Source organism: Trachypithecus francoisi, unplaced genomic scaffold (assembly GCF_009764315.1).
Source record: "Trachypithecus francoisi isolate TF-2019V2 unplaced genomic scaffold, Tfra_2.0 Lachesis_group1, whole genome shotgun sequence".
Classification (NCBI taxonomy): Eukaryota; Metazoa; Chordata; class Mammalia; order Primates; family Cercopithecidae; genus Trachypithecus; species Trachypithecus francoisi.
Genome location: NW_022681454.1, coordinates 178567319 through 178584554, shown reverse-complemented (window position 1 = coordinate 178584554; position 17236 = coordinate 178567319). Strand labels below are relative to the sequence as shown.

The 17236-nt window shown below is 44.7% G+C and overlaps 1 protein-coding gene and 1 long non-coding RNA gene across 8 annotated transcripts in view; one reads left to right on the top strand and one right to left on the bottom strand.

Annotated features, from left to right (window-relative positions):
• ACSL1 (acyl-CoA synthetase long chain family member 1) overlaps positions 1-17236 on the top strand; it is a 70629-nt gene that overhangs the window by 28080 nt on the left and 25313 nt on the right. For all 7 annotated transcript variants that reach the window (XM_033215827.1, XM_033215829.1, XM_033215831.1 and 4 more), the window contains 2 exons: positions 8927-9041; positions 13663-13727. In XM_033215827.1, coding sequence (XP_033071718.1) covers positions 8927-9041; positions 13663-13727 — 180 coding nt within the window. The remainder of the gene's footprint in view (positions 1-8926; positions 9042-13662; positions 13728-17236) is intronic.
• LOC117086202 overlaps positions 2646-17236 on the bottom strand; it is a 53541-nt gene continuing 38950 nt past the window's right edge. The window contains exons 2-3 of the long non-coding RNA XR_004438241.1: positions 4723-5186; positions 2646-2771 (exon numbers count right to left, since the gene is read on the bottom strand). This is a non-coding gene — a long non-coding RNA (uncharacterized LOC117086202). The remainder of the gene's footprint in view (positions 2772-4722; positions 5187-17236) is intronic.

Genomic DNA, 17236 nt, shown 5'->3' with positions numbered 1-17236 from the left:
CTAAACGTGGCATATCCAGGCTGTGGAAGCCAGTGCCCAATCAACAGCGTGGTTTACAATTCGAAAGTCACACTCCACCAGAGGCCTTCTCAGTGTCATGATCTGCATGAACAAACCACAGACCTCCCAGCTCACATGCACACTGCAACAAGGACTAGCATCCTTCATCCATGTTTAGAGGGTGTATATGGACATATTACCAAGTAGGATTTCCCCATGTGGCTGGTGGAATCCCTCATTTCCACATAATGATACCTCACATGTATGCATGTAAAGGCCCACTTGCAAACTGGGAGAAGTAATTTTGCAGGAGAAGAGAGCAGCTCATTGATTCATAAGTTTTTATGAAAACTCACACCAGATTTGTGGAGAGAAAGCAAGTGTAGGCCTATGGGGATCATGCCAGTGGAAACGCTGAGGGTGGCGAGACACCCTTCTGGACTTGAGTGGCTGGGGCCCACTCTGAGCGGGAGCTGTTGTTGATCTGGGCAAGATTACACGTGTCTGTGAGGCAAACATTTAGAGACAAGCCTAAATGGAAACTGCCAGGAGAGGGCAGGAAGGGAGCTGTCCAGGAAGGGCAGCTGGGGTTAAGTTGGATGGTGGTGTCACTCGCCCTCACTGGCACCAGCCTGGTGGGTCGGAAGAAGGAGTGTCACAGTCAGTTGCAAGATGGGGCAATAGATGAATGATTTTGAACCAAGTGGGAGGTAGCAGGTGAACGTTGAGAGGAAGGGATAAGTATTAGGAACAGTAGTAGTAGCATCTGGTTGTTTCTGCAGTCATTTGTAAATATGACCTAATAAATACTGTTTCTACAGCCATTTGTAAATGTAAACCTAATTCTCATCTCTGGGAAGCTTTAGAACAGAAATCAGTTATCTGATGTATATTTAACTACAAGTGTGTGTGAGACCTCAGGAGAATCTCCTGATCCGGTGCTCAGGCTTCATCCCTATTCTTCATCCTTACGGAAATCTGGGCTGTTTTTAGGCATTAACTTCCATTTATTACCATGTGTGATTGCAGATTCTGGGTCACTATTCCCTGTGGCCTGTTATCCAATGGTCTTGATAGCAACATAATTGTGCAAATGGTCAAATGAAGCTGGAAGCAAAGATTTCCCCTTTTAATTCTACCCCTAGCAACTTTGCTGACATGATACTCAGAGAATTCCTGAAAAGTATTCCAGCATTTGAGGACATTTGCCGCAAGCGATCCTGGCAATTGGGGCAGTGAGGTCGTGTATTAGTCAGGGTTCTCTAGAGGGACAGAGCTAATAGGATGGATATATAGGAGTTTGTTAAGGAGTATTAACGCACATGATCACAAGGACCCACAGTAGGCCATCTGCAAACCGAGGAGCAAGAAAGCCAGTCTGAGTCCCAATGCTGAAGGACGTGAAGTCTGATGGTCGAGGGCAGGAAGCATCCAGCATGGGAGAAAGATGTAGGCTGGGAGGCTAAGCCAGTCTAGTCTTTTCACATTCCTCTGCCTGCTTTTTATTCTGGCTATGCTGGCAGCTGATTAGATGGTGTCCACCAGATTAAGGGTGGGTCTGCCTTCCCCAGCCCACTGACTCAAATGTTAATCTCCTTTGGCAACACCCTCCCAGACACACCCCGGATCAGTACTTCATGTCCTTCGATCCAATAAAGTTGACACTCAGTATTAACAAGCATAGGTGGGATGGAGAGAGTATGCTTAGAGGGGGTGTTTTTGTTTAGAAATGTTATTCTGGCAGGGTGCAAACATCAGCATTTTCATGCCTTGAGGTAACTTTAGCACCTTTTCTAAAACTTAATGAGCTTCTTAATAACAAGTTATGAAAAACCTTGCTAAATTACTTTTTCTTACAAAACTCACATTACAGGAAATAACTGAGTTGCTCTCTGAGAGACTGGAAGACATGTCTGCTGACTTAGGGACGCTTTTAGGTGGCTGAATTAGGTGGGAAAAGTGTTAGCGCTGGTAATGAGCAGTGGTGGTTGGGTGGGGTGGCCTGCAGGGTGAGAACTGAGGGCAGAGTTTCTGATCTTTATGCCAAGACCAGGCCACAGGAGTATTAAGTGCCTGGCTTGGGAATTCAAAGAAAGAAAGAGGTTGATTGTTCTATTTAAAAAAGTATTTCTGGACTCCCTTTACCTAGGAAGAAAAAGCTAAAGGTCCCTACAGATATATAGGGACTATGATAAAGCAGGTCTGAAAACACAATTTGATTTTGCACAAATGATGTCGCTTCTCACAGCTTCATTAAACAGAGAGCGTGTGTGCGCATACATGACAGAAATGCGTGCTGTAATATTTACTTATGTTTCAAAATAGCCTCCCCAAAATGGAACCAACTGGTGCCAAATGAAAAATGACCAGCATAGACTGTGTTTCTTGACAAAACCCCTTCAGTACCCATTGTCCAAAAGCAACCAAAGGTAGTAGATAGGAATGTGGCTCCCTTTGAACTAGGCAGAAGTGAAGCAGATGCCTTGTATATTCAAATGGGTGGCATGTAAAAATTCTACTGGCAATCCTCTTTCCTGGAACAGTGTGTGTTTGTAGGAATGTGGACGCTGTGACTTCACATTTTCTTCCCTTTCATTGAGGCGGGAGGGTGATACTTCCCCTCTTGTGGTCGGCTGATTTTTTTTTTTTTCTGGTGATGAGATATTTTGCAAAGTACCGTGTCAGCCTCCTGCCCCCGTCCCCCCGTCCCTCTTCAGCAAATCCTCTGGTTGGGATAGTGGGGACCTGGGAAGTTGGAAACTGGAGATGAACTAGGAATGAAAAGAAAAAAGGTTCTGAGGGTTTATGAGCAAGTGCTGAAAAATCAGAAAACCCAGCCAGGCACAGGTGACCTGGACCCCACCTCCTCAAGGATGAAGGATGTCTCCACACACGCACAAAGGAGGTGTGGGCATGTTTGGGACCTGCCTGTGAACTGCCAAGCAAACCTTGATGTATCTGGATGTCTCATTGAGCTATGTTTGAAGCTCCGCTCCACGATGTGGTGGACATGGGACTAAGAAGGGAAGCGGCCCCCCAAGTCTGAGCTTCCTCATCTGGAGAGGGGCTGGCCTTTAGCAGGCTCTGTACACATTTACTCGCCTTCCATCCTTCCTGCACACCAGTGTCAGGATAGTTCTGCCTTCTGTGCTCAGCTGGGAGGAAAGGATCTTGGGAAGTCAGCCAGTTCAACAGTGAGTATGAATAGTGAGCGTGAGGCCTCACTGTTTCCTTGTGACATTTACAGTTCACTGTATTGGGGGAAATCTGGGAATTTTACAAATATCTATCCATTGTCATTTAGAAATTATTGTGGAGGGGGAGTTGCCCAGGGGCTGGCCTTTAAAAGACCTAGTATAATATATCAAAGATGTAGTCTGCTAGATAAGAGAATTGATGGCCAGAGTTCCTCTCTGAAAGGTCACTGGATGGAAAAGTAGTTTTATGTCTGTTTACAAAAAGAAGCACATGATGGAGTTCTGAGCAGGCTAAGATGCATGTAAAATGGAAATGCTGGGAAGGATATATGGTTGGCGCTCTGTGACCGTGGATTAAAAATATTCCGTGGAAATAAATGGATGGTTTTGTCTGTATTGAACATTGCCAGACATTTTTTCCTTGTCACTATTCCCTGAACAATACAGTATAACAGCTACTTATTTACATCACAGGTATTGTGAGTAATCTAGAGACCGTTTAGAGTATACAGAAAGATGTGCATAGGTTATATGCAAATCCTATGCCATTTTATATCAGGGACTTGAGCATTTGGATTTGGGTATCCTGAAGGGAAACAGCTGTGTCGACCACGTGTTAGGTGTTAGAAGGAACGAAAAGGAATCACTTTTACCCCTGGTCTGTGGTTCTACGTGCTCCTTTGCACCCCAGAGATGGATTCCGCATTAGAACCCAGCCACGTCTTTGGCAGTCTCTTGGCTCTGCCTCTCCCCCTTCTACTCCTTTCCCTCTCTCATTCTCCCTTCTCTCCCTTCTCCCTTCCGCCCTGCCCTGCGTCCGCCTCCCTGTCCCTCGCCTGCATAAACAATAGCAACACAAGGGGCATTGAACTGCTGTGGCCTGTCCATGCCCATTTGGAGATGGAGATGAATGGCCATGAGTGGTAAAGCTTGGGCTTCTCTACCCCTAAGAAATCCTCCAGGGTATAATTTGCTTTTGCACTTAAGTAGGGGAGTGGTACAAAATAACTGGCCATTGTGTTTCTATTAGTCACATATTGGTGAGAGCTCTGGCCTTGGAAACCTTTGATATGCAGATGTTCACGGTTTCCTGGCCTTCCTGCCCCCAAGAGGAACTTGGACTTAATTCCTACTTCAGCCCTTGTGGGGAGATTGACCTCAGGAGGAACCTGAGCTTGTAGAGATGTTGTGGAATATACTCATGACCACCCATTTCACTGTAGTGGGTTTGACTCACCATCCTTTTTTTTTTTTTTTTTTTTAACTGGGAAAGCTATATAACCACATTAAAGAGATCTGTAGCAGAAGCAGTAAAAGACCCATGATGCCTGCTGACTCACTGGCTCATGACTGATTTCCTACACATTCAACTGGGGTTGTCTGCTTCTCTTGCCCTGTTTCTTGAGCCCAAGCGACTCCCACACACTGCCACCTGATCGGTAGGTTATGTCAGAAGGCCATAGGGCCAGATTTAAGCTATTTTTCATTTAAATAGGTGTCCCTAGAAATAGCCACGTGGACTTACCTAATACAGTATTTAAGTCCCCAGCTTTTGAAGTGACGCCATCTTGTAAAACCTACAGAAAATTTGGGCTCCAATTGTTACAGCTATGCTTCCCAGCACTCAGCTTGCAACCCCTTGCTTATGTAGATAAAACTAAGGTTGCTAACACCCAGTTTAAATATAGCATTTTTGTTCAAAGAATAGCAACACTGGGCCAGGCGCAGTGGCTCACACCTGTAATCCCAATACTTTGGGAGGCCTAGGAGGAAGGATCACTTGAGCCCAGGAGTTTGAGACCACCCTGGGCAGCATAGTGAGACCTTGTCTCTACAAATAATAAAACAATTAGCCAAGCAAGGTGGCATGTGTCTGTGGTTTCAGCTACTCGGGAGTTAAGTGGAAGGACTGCTTGAGTGCAGACGGTCAAGATGGCAGCAAGCTCTGATGATGCCACTGAACTCCAGCCTGGGCAACAGAGCACGACCCTGTTTCGAAAAAAAAAAAAGATTCATTATTGGAATGTGTGGTCCTTTCATAGAGCCACAGATTTTGAAGCATGGATCTTAATGTTTTGTGCCCTTCCCCTTCTTATTCAACCCCCTTTCTTGAAATTACAGTTATGTCTGACAACTGAGTGACAGTGTGACCTTTTATCCACTATCATCGAGCCTTCAATTAGTGTCTCCTTTTGGCAGATGTCTCATTTACTGCTTCATGTTCAAGCTCTTCTCATTATTCTAATTGCTGATTAGGGTAATAATAAATATCTTGCCCCAGGTTACATGTCACGATGTTGCTTTATTGGGGATATCATTCACTTCTTCAACTTTGATTTAGTTCGTTTGCCTCCGTGTTTCTCGGATTCCAGAAGATTATAGAACACCAAAAACTTAAACCTAACTAAAAAATTCTTTAGCTAAAAGTTTGTTATAAAATGGTCCTCTAGAGCAGTGGTTCTCAAAATAAAATTTGACGTTGACCAAGGTGGTTGACCTGTCTCTAAGGGTTATGGTCTCTATGTCCAAAGCTAAACTACTTCTCTTTTCTGCAGCCTACCCCCAGTGCCCAGTCTTCTATTTGATTAAAGGCAACAGTTTTTCTTCTCAGCCATCCTTCTTTCTGCCTGCACCCCATTACCTGTCAAATCCTGTTCCTGAGTGCTGCAGCACGCCCAGTGCCTTGGTCCTTCCCGGTTCCCAACTCCCACTGCCCTGTCCAGGTCTGTAGGAGTTGGTTTCTCTCCAGTCTCTCCTCTCCCTCCTGTTCCACACACTGCTTACACTTCTTGTAAATTTCTTTCTAACCCGTTAGCCTATCCTCACCATTTCCCTGCTGGAAACCTCAATGTCTCTAGCAAGGCGTTTCTCAAACCTTAGCATCCCCTGGAAGGCTTCTTAAAGCGCAGATTGCTGGATTGCATCCCCAGAATTTCGGATTCGGCAGGTCTGCTTTGATTTGCTTTCCTTACCAGTGCCAGGTGTTCCGCAGACCACACTTTGAGAACCTTGGCTTTAGGCTGAGCCTGTGCACCTGAGATTTCAGGCTTGCTTCTGTCTGCTCATCCTGACTCTCCCTGCACTCTTCTGCTCAGCCAGGGCTCCCTGGAGTCCCTCTGGTCACTTAGGGAGAAGACTTGGGCTCCTTCAGAACAGGCTTGTGTCTTGTTCACCTTATCCCCATCTGCCCATTCACAGCTGGGGAATTCCTCTGCAGAGTGCAGAAAGTGGTGTTGCTTTTGAAGAGATAGCGCTGAAAAAGACCATGAATGCATTTCTGTTGTGTCAAGAGGTATAGAAGGCACCATCCTAAGCAGAGCGTCGTGAGGACCTCCCTGTGGGCGGCCAGGCTGTCTGCATCTCTAGGCCATGCTGAGACAACCACACTTCACCATCATGCTTGGTGCTTTTCTTATCTCTTTTCACACCCTCTCAGTCTTCCTGTTTTCTATCATTTTGTCCTTTCCCCCTTTCTCTTCCTACCTTAGCCTTGGTGCCTTAGGTGTTTTTGGTGGCTTCATAGGTTAAAGAGGCTTCTGATACTCTCTACAAAGCCAGAAAATTGCTTCTGAATTTCAGGCTATTTGTTGGAGTCAAGATTGAGGTGATGGAGGACTTGGACTGTAGTTAGAGCATGTTATTGGGTGCACAAGTAATATTCTACACAATCATATTTTACAGGAAAGTTCTTCTCTAACAAAAAACAACCCTGGAAGTGGACTCATGATGTCTCCATTTTACAGAAAAGAAAACAGACTCAGTGATTAAGTAACAATAATGGATTAAGTAACAATAATGCGTGACACTAATGCGAAGATACTCTTCCATTCTTGTGCACGCAAAGAATAACATTTTTGCTTTACAAAGTAGCATGCTGTAGTTAGTAAGTATGTTTGGAATCACAGCCATAGGTATTAGAAAGTTTCTGCCGAGAGAGAAGACATTGTGATGATTAAAAGATATGATTGGGTCATATTTACTCCAGAAAAGTATTTGCAGTTTTGGATCAAGAGTTAAATACACATATGTAGCACACAGTGGATATTGACAGAATGTCTGTAAATGTATAAGCATAGAAAAAAGACTGGGAGGAATTTACCAAACTACTTATAGTAATCATTTTTCCTTGATATACTTCTATATCACTTAAATGTTTTTTAAACAGTATATACATTATAACTTAAGGATGGACAAAAAGCAAAAGAGCTTATAGGAAGAGGAATGGATAATCCTAATAAAAATACAAGAGTCCATGGAAACAGATCAGGCAGTCATCACCTTCTCAGGGGTCTCCCTGTGAGTTCATCCCCTGGCACCCATCCATTTCCTCCTCCGTGCTGCCCTCCTCAGCGCTGCCGCCCTACTCTGAGACCTAGCTTTTCCCCACTTCTTTCTGGTGTCTCCTGTTTTCTTTCATCACACCTTAAGCCAGAAATGATCTCTTCCACTTTTGGACAGCTCTTTGCTGTTGGTACCAGAAGTTATCATATCACAGACTAATTTCTCCAGGGGTTTCCAGACTGTTGTAAAAGTGAAGGCCCCTCTCTGAAATTTAAAGGACAAGTGGTAGGCTCTAACGTCATAGTCACTGAGCTTTTTTTTTATGAGCTAAGAAGTGCTTTTTGGCTTTCTGTGGATGTCGGGATGCCTTACAGTGTCCTTTGGCCCCAGAGGACTCAGCAGCTCGCATTGGAGACCTGCTACCTCTAAAGACTACTGCTGCTACTGTGGGAGGCTAGGCCCTGCCGCCTTATCCATCATTAGGAATTCTTGCGCATAGCAAATATACTCAGGAAGCCAACAGACGAAGACAACTTAGAGAAAGGTGCACAGCGATGTCACATCTGCACACCTATAAATGTTGCACCTAAAACTAGTGAAGACCTGTCTCTGCACAATCATATGTTTTGTAGCTGATTATTTTAACTGTTAGAGATGCTAGGAAAGAAAGTGAAGTTTCTAACAGATTATATTGCGCTTGGTGAGGAGATAAAATAGTGGAAATTGTCTCAAAAAGAATATAGGAAACATTTTAGAAGTATAGCCAAGTGGGGTTTCATATCCACCAGGGCTGAGCAGGATCAGTCCTCTGTGCTGTCGATGGCAGTGGCTTGAGAACTGTCAATGTGTGTAGTGGTAGCAGTTTCTGGCTCTTCTCTTGCTCTCTTTGGCCTTACCTGGCAGGACCAGCACTTATAGGTCTGTGAACCTGTTTGCTTTGTTCAGGTATCTTTTTGACAGCTCTGTTGTCTTAGCCGTGGTTCCCCGGAGCCTGTGCTTACCTCCAGGCGAACGATGGGTTTACCTCAGCACATCTTCCGCTGCAGTCTTTCAGCGCTCACTCACTGAGAAGCTGTTCCGCAGGGGGCCGCCTGGAGGGGTGCGGGCACCACAGGGGCGTGTTAGACTTTGTATTTAATTTTTAAGCATTTTATTTATTTTTTTAATGGACAAATACAAATTATATGTATTTATGGTGTATAATAGGAGGAACGAGTTCGGGACATCTATTTTTAATTAAAATGGTGACTGTGTGCACTATTAGTTGGTGACTGTAGTTGATAACAGTATACTGTATACCTGAAATTACTAATAGATTTTAAGTGTTCTCACTACAGGTAAGTGATAAGGATGTAAAGGAATGGATATGTGAATTAGCTTGATTTAGCCATTCCACAGTGTGCATATATTTCATCGCCTTCTAACCTGCCCCCTTTCTTTTTGGACAGGGCAGTGGCGGTGCACGGAGATCCGCACTGCTTGACAGCGACGAGCCCTTGGTGTATTTCTATGAGGATGTCACAACGCTATACGAAGGTTTCCAGAGGGGAATACAGGTGTCGAGTAAGCATTTTCCTGCGTTGGCGTGGCTGCCACTTGCCGTGTTTCCTGAAGAACGAGTCGCCTTTCAGAAATGCACATTTGCTCTATCTTTCACCTCCTTAGTATTGCTCAGGCCCCTCTGTGTCCACCGTAACCTCCCCAGAGTCTCCCTCTAGATGTTCTCTATGGCCCTGGGGGCTCCGTGGTCACATATGTGAGTGTCACATTCTGTATTTTATGGTGAGTCACATGTTACACCAGTGCACAGTAGGCTCTGACGTTTCCTGCAATAAAGAGGTCTGTTAAACTGGGCCCAATCCAGCATTTTTCATGCTTACTTGACCAAGAGACCCATATTTTGGGAAAGACATACTGACATCCCAGGATGGCAGTGTTTTATTAGAGACACTTGGGAAATGTTGGCTCATGGGATTACCCTTAATTATTAACTGTGGCGTAAGAAACCCTGTGATATCCAGCATACCTCCTTCCCAGCCTCTGTCCCTCCCAGGCCTCCTGTATATGGCTCTCAGGTCATACTGAACTTCGTGGAGAGCCACAACTACCTCTGCTCTCTCCCCAGCCCTGAGCCTTTGTGCAGTTTTATTTTGTTTTTTAGAAATGGGGTCTTGCTATGTTGCCCAGGCTGGACTCAAACTTTGGCCTCAAGTGAGCCTCCTACCTCAGCCTCCCAAAGTACTGGGACTACAGGTATGAGCCACCGTGCCCAGACTTGTGCACTTTTTTTTTTTTTTTTTTTGAGATGGAGTTTTGCTCTTGTTGCCCAGGCTAGAGTGCAATGGCGTGATCTTGGCTCACTGCAGCCTACATCTCCTGGGTTCGAGTGATTCTCCTGCCTCAGCCTCCCGAGTAGCTGGGATTACAGGCATGCACCACCATGCCCAGCTAATTTCGTATTTTTTAATAGAGATGGGGTTTCTCCATGTTGGTCAGGCTGGTCTCAAACTCCCGACCTCAGGTGATCCACCCACCTCGGCCTCCCAAAATACTGGGATTACAGGCCTGAGCCACCATGCCCAGGCATGCACTTTTTTTCCTTGATCATAAAGCCTCTTTCTACCCCCAGCCTGGATGCTTGATATGTATTCTTTAATCTTTTAAAACTCACTGCATTTCACCTTTTCTCCAAAACCTTCCTAGTCTATCATTTTCATCCCCTACCTCTCAGTGAGGCGTTTCTTCCCTTTCCCTCCCAGCACATTATATTCCTTCTGCGTAAACCCTGATGGCACAGAGGTGTTCACCTGGCATTCTGCCCCCCCAGCCCGAGCTCCTTGAGAACAGGGTGACTGTCAGTCATCTCTTTTCACAGCATTGACAGTGCCTGATACACAGGTTTGGTCCTAGCCTTTCTATTAACTCTTAGCAAGATTACACATGCAAGCATCCCCGCCTCAGTGAAGACACCCTATAAATCACCATGATCAAAAGGAGTAAGTATCAAGCACGCACAACGCGTGATACTAATTCATCCTCAGTGAAGGAGGGAGTACCTCTGGTTTCTCCACCCCTCTTTCTATTTTAGCCACTTCATTTTTGCTTATACCAGTTACTTCTCTAAAAATGGTCTTGGAATCTGTGCTTTGTTATTTAAATCCTCTGATGCTTAGCTTTTATTTGGGCCACTGCTAGCTAGATTGTAATCCCTTTATGGTCAGGAACCATGTGGTATTGCTGGCTCTATCCCTCATGATATGTTGCATGTAATATGCACTCAAGAAGTGCCTATTGGCTGGGTGTGGTGGCTCACGCCTGTAATCCCAGCATTTTGGAAGGCCGACGCGGGCATATCACAAGGTCAGGAGTTTGAGACCAGCCTGACCAACATGGTGAAACTCTGTCTCTACTGAAAATACAAAAATAGCTGGGCATGGTGGCACGTGTCCGTAATCCCAGCTACTCAGGAGGTTGAGGCAGGAGAATCGCTTGAACTGGGGAGGTGGAGGTTGCAGTGAGCCGAGATTGCACCATTGCACTCCAGCCTGGATGACACAGCGAGACTCTGTCTCAAAAAAAAAAAAAATGCCTATTGTTTTTTGCTTGACACTGGTAACTGGATGTCTCAGCTTGGCGAGTTTGTCCCAGTGTTCCCATAGCAGGTGAGACCAAGCTTACTTGTGTGTTATTTAATTTATGAACATTTTCAAAGTTGGTGTCAAGGTCAGGATTTGTCTGTGATAGTAAATATCCATCAGGTGGATCAGCCTAACATGTGGCACATGAAACAGTGTGTGTGTGTGTTCGTGTTCATGTTCTTTACCACCATCACAGCGCATGTGCAGTTCTTGGAAACTGCAACTTGAAAACGACTATAATGAAACCAATTTTCTCATAGGCTAATTGATATGAACAAGAGTTAGATTCCCACAGCATATTTCTAGTCACAAAAACATCACCAAACTTCTAAATAAAGACCACACGTCTTATATTAAACATTGAAATAAATGTGAGTGCTACATACATTTAGGAACAATTAATACAAACCAGTAAGATAAATATTTACCTGTTTATTCCAGTTCAGGGTCATGGGTGACTGGAGCCCATCTGGGCAGCTCAGGATGTCGGGTGAACTGCCCTGGCCAGCACATCCTCCCATCGTGGGAGACTCATACTCACACCCACTCACACACTCACACTCGCCCACACTCACTAGGACTGTGGAGATGCACCAGTTCACCTCACAGGCACAGCTTTGGGATGTGGGAGGAACCCAGAGTTCCCAGGAAAAACCACACAGATGTGGGGGGAATGTGCAAATGAAATGCCATTATTTGAGGACCTGCTGTATACATGTAAGTGTATATACATTCATGGAGGAGCTTACATTATGCTTTTGTCTCTCTCCTGATCTGAAGACAAGTCACATAACTTTTCTTTGGTCACTTGCTCCCCCTGGAAAATGAAAGTCCTATGGATGTGTCAGAGATGTGAAGGAAAGTGAGTCCAGTCTTCTTGATCTGTACTTATTGAAGGGAGCTGCTTTGCAGGTCTCAATCTGCTTCCTTTTTTTTTTTTTTTCCCAGAGGATCTTTTTATTCTAAGCTTTGATTTTCTTAGGCTACTGTAGAGTTAAACTTCTACAAAAGAGCAAGACCCAGTATTTGGATAAGGGGTCAGAAGTTTGTTGAATGATGGAAGAAGCCCGCCTAGAGTTTTTAAACCTCGTACTTTAAAACTGCACCAAGGAAGCCATTTATAAAGATTGAGCTCCTTGCTTCTCAGTGGCTCTCATCTCTAGCTGCACTTTTGTGCCGTCGGGGAGCTTCTGAAAAATACTGAGACCCGGGCCCCATCCCTATTCAGTTGAATAAAAAATTCTAGAGCCTGGGTATAATAGAGCCTGGGTATAGTATTAAGTTCCCCCGCTGAGCCTGCAGCTTAACTACTAGTTCTAGAACTGGAGTTGGCATACGTTTTCTGTAAAAAGTCTGATAGTAAATATTTTTGGCTTTGGTGCCATATGGTCTTGGTTGCAACTATTCAACCGCAGCCTCACACAGAACAAAAATGAATCAGTGTGGCTGTGTGCCACTATCACTGTGTCCACAAAAACAGGTGGTGGGCCTGATTTGGCCCTTGGCTGCAGTGTGCCCGTCTCTGTTTTTGAGGAATAAAATTGCATCATTTCATATGACTAATGCAATTTTTTTTTCTCATCTGGAAACAACATCTGATTGAACTCATCTTGTATGGCCCTTGTTACAGTCTCTGTATATTGGAGAGGGTCCGAGAATAACCCTGTTTTCATCAGGACTGTTTTTAGGGATGGCAAAGAAGTCAGTGTGTCTGGCCTGCGTCCTCCCCAGCCGCGCGGCTGACTCCAGAATCTGTGTGTGCAGCACACTGTTGTTGTCTGGGGCATGCTCTGTGTGATGGGGCCAGCCCTGCCTTCCATCCTACTTCCTGAGGTCCTCACGTCAAATCAGAGCCTCCTCACGAACACTCAGACCAAGTGTGCTAAAGCCAGATGCACTATGCTCCCCTTTTGCTTCTTCGAAACCTCAATGGGAATCGGGAAACATCTCGATATTTCCTAACTTTTGCTTCACAAATAACACTTCACATCCCCTCATTTCGCATCTTTTCTTTGTTTTTGTTTTTCTGCAATCACGACTTCACCCATGTAACTAGGATTCCAGGTAATTCTTGATACCTTTGGTCATCAAAATTTGGACACATAAAGAATTCTATTTTCCTTTCCGTACTCTGAGTTAGAATGCTTTAGACTTCTTGAAAAGTTTTGATGAATACCTCTTCTGAAAAGGTATCCCTTTACCACTACAGCAGGATCTCTTTACCACTCATCTGCTGACTCCTGGTCTAAAGCAGTAGGGTGTTAAAGAGGAATCACAAATTAAGTGCCCTTAAGAGTTGGATTTTGCCGTTTCTCCCCTCATCCCCCTCTCCTGCCCCACTTAAACGAAACAGAAATAAACCAGCAAAGAAAAAATCAGACCAAAACTGAGGGAGAAAACATTTCCAATCTGAAGCCACCATTTCTTACCTGAGGACTAAAGTAGACTCTAGCTGATGTTTAGTAGCGTGGGGCTGGGATGCGAATTAAAATCTGGGAATATGTGTGTATGTTCAGCCCATCCATTGTTTTTTCTCTGTTTTTTAGATAATGGCCCTTGTTTAGGCTCTCGGAAACCAGACCAACCCTATGAATGGCTTTCATACAAACAGGTGAGTTTGTATGAAACAGGCTCTGTGGACTCCTCTTGCAAGCAGGGATGCTTCCTTCCATATGTGAATTCTTGGAGCCAGATGGTTGCTCCAAAGTGTATGTGCTGGACCAGCTCAGAGCCTTGCCGTAAGCATGGGGCATCCCAGGAGAAACTTGGTACGAAGGTTTGGGGAGAACAAGTTAAGTCACTGGTGGTTCAAAGCACTGTATTTCAAAGCTGATGTGGATACATTGTGAAGTCGAGTATAAGTTTTAAGATAAAATTTTAGAAACTCTCCCAGTCCCCCTGGTGGGGTAGGATCATTCCTGTCCACTTGAGGGGCACTAGAAAAACTCAGAAGCTGGAGCATAGAAACATGTCCTCATTTTACAGATGAGGAGGACCTGTCTCAGGAAGAGAGGTGACTCACCCAAGGTCATAGCTGGTTACTGGCAGAACCAGGACCAGAAGCAAGGCCTGCAGCCTCTTGTGTAGGCTTTCCTAGTGCGTGCTACTGACCCTCAAAGCTGTCCTTGGCCAACTCACCATCTGTGTGACACCCCCAGAGCAGCCGTAGGGAGGAACACAGATGTTCGGGGAAGACACTTGTGTTACTGTATAAGCACAAAGGAAGCTGGGATCTGAGTGTGGTGACCCTTGTTAGTCTGTAGTCCCCACCCATCAATGGCTCCAATGGTTGAAACAGCAGTTCATGAGTGGCAGTAGCAGTGTAGGAAGACGTTGCTGTTTATTTATTTATTTTTTTGTCTTGATTACAATGAATGTGGATGCCATGGCTCTTCCCCAGTGCACACGGCACCCCGGGACAGGCAGGTGCCCCAGACATGCCAGCTCTGCTTTGCTGCCTGCTGCTTCCACACAGCTGTCCAGGAAAGGCTCTCGCCCCTGTCTCCCCCTCTGCTGCTCTAGGGGCAGGTAATCATGCGGATTCCTGAATACAAATGCACTTCCTTCTTCTGGGTTTTGTGTGAAGGGCAGTTTAGTGGCTGGTGTATTTGGGGTGCGTCTGTGGAAGGGATTGTTCTCTGCAACCGCAGAGTGTGTTGATTGTTCTCAGACTGAAGTGCGTGATTTCTCCCCGTCCATCCTCTGGGGTCAACAGGATGCAGAAGGCTTTGCTTGAGAGGTGTTCGTCTGTCTCTCAAGAGATGGGGAAGCGACTTCTCACACCTCCCCTGTAGAAGGAGCTAGGAGCCGTAGCTCACAAGACTGGAAGGACTTCCCATTTTTATTCTGTCCTACCAGAGCCAAATAGTTTCCTGCGTAAATAATAGTTTCCAGGATCCCTCATTTTCACAAGTGTAAGAACAGCCTGTGTGTGTTGAACATGCGTGTGTGGTGTGTGATGATCCTGAGGCATCATGGAGTCCTCTGTGTCTCCTGGGTTACTTCTGTTGTTTATTGGCTGGAAGAGAGAAGACACATCCATTACAGATTGGCGTTTTCAAGGCAGATTGAAAATCACTGGGGTTTCTGAAGGTGTGAATCTATGCCTTGCACGCTTCATTTGGAAGCGGGTGACGATACAAAACTGAAGCCAATTTTGGATTTGTACATTCAAATCTTTTTTTTTTTCAATCATCCAATGAATATGACCTTTTGGTGACTAGGAATGCCTTAAAGGGATTTTTTTTTTTTTGTTCTTTGTTTTTAAGAATGTATGACCGATCTAGAAATATAAATGTGCGTGTATTATTGAATCGTATTTACCAGCTACGTAGCATCCAATTGCAGGTATTTCTCAGGTTCCGATTCCTTAAATGCAACCAAGACTTTTGAACTCATCTGTGAAGGAGAGGATAGTAATGAACCTGTTTGTGTCATCCTGTTGTCACTTTACCATGATCACTCTGTTCCCCGTAGGCAGGGCCAGGATGGTGCCAAGGCCCAGAACCAGTAGGGTTCCAGGCCAGGAGTAGGTGTGGCCTTACTTCCTGTGGGTATGGGTATGCTTTCAGAGTGCTCCTGAGAATTTGCCAACTGAGAATAAAGAAAATAACTCCAGGCCAGGCACGGTATGCCTCATGCCTATAATCCCAGCACTTTGGGAAGCCAAGGGGGGCAGATCACCTGAGGTCAGGAGTTCAAGACCAGCCTGGCCAACATGGCAAAACCCTGTCTTTACTGAAAAATACAAAAATTAGCCAGATGTAGTAGCAGGTGCCTGTAATCCCAGCTACTCTGGAGGCTGAGGCAGAGAGAATTGCTTGAACCCTTGAGGCGGAAGTTGCAGTGAGCCAAGACCACGCCCCTGCACTCCAGCCTGGGCAACAGAGTGAGACTCCATCTCAAAAAAAAAAAAAAAAGAAAAAGAAAAGAACTGCAAAGTTTAAGATTTTTTAAAAATTTTATTTTATTTGGGGTAGGAACGGGGAGAGGATAGGATAACCCTGCTGAATTTTGCAAACCTACCAATTTTTACTTAGTTGTTATAATATGCATTTTTATATTTACATGTGTTGCTTATCATTATAATATTGTCCTAAGTTTGATACAGTTTTCACAATTATAATATTAACTAACTGTGTAGCATTTTCTTAGTGATTACCATCGTTTACTTAATCACCAGCCATGATTAGGTTTTTTACCCTAGAGATTTTTGATGCAATAATTTTGAAATATTTGCATATGTTTATACGTAGGCTTTTTTTTGTTGTTGAGATGGAATCTCACTCTGTCACCCAGGCTGGAGTGCAGTGGGATGATCTCAGTGCACTGCAGACTCCACCTCCTGGGTTCAAGCAATTCTTCTACATCAGCCTTCTGAGTAGCTGGGACTACAGGTGCACGCCACTATGCCTGGCTAATTTTTGTATTTTCAGTAGAGACGGGGTTTTACCATGTTGGCCAGGCTGGCCTCGAACTCCCTCGAGTGATCTGCCCGCCTCGGCCTCCCAAAGCGCTGGGATTATAGGCGTGAGCCACCATGCCTAGCCTATATGTAGGCTTTTAAAAACCTCCTCCTGAGACTGAACTGTTTCCTAAGAATATGTTCTTAAGAACGGAATTGTGGAACTTCAGGATAACAGCTTGCTCTTATTTTTTATAGGCCTCTCAAAAGTTGCTGTTTCTGTGTTTATACCAAATAAACAATTTTGGCTACTTTATAAATTTAAAAAAAATCCATCTCTCTACTATTTTTATAATTTTATAAAACTAAAATAGAAAAATATGTATAAGAAGCCTTGCCATATAATTATCTGTGACCTGCAGCCGTTGGGATAAGATTAATTTGCTTTGCAGAAGGAACCCTGCGGTCAGTTCTCTTAATTCTGATTTCTTTTTTTTTTTTTTTTTTTTTTTTTTTTTTTTTTTTTTTTTTTTTTTGAGACGGAGTCTCGCTCTCCCGGGCTGGAGTGCAGTGGCCGGATCTCAGCTCACTGCAAGCTGCGCCTCCCGGGTTTACGCCATTCTCCTGCCTCAGCCTCCCGAGTAGCTGGGACTACAGGCGCCCGCCACCTCGCCAGCTAGATTTTGTATTATTTTAGTAGAGACGGGGTTTCACTG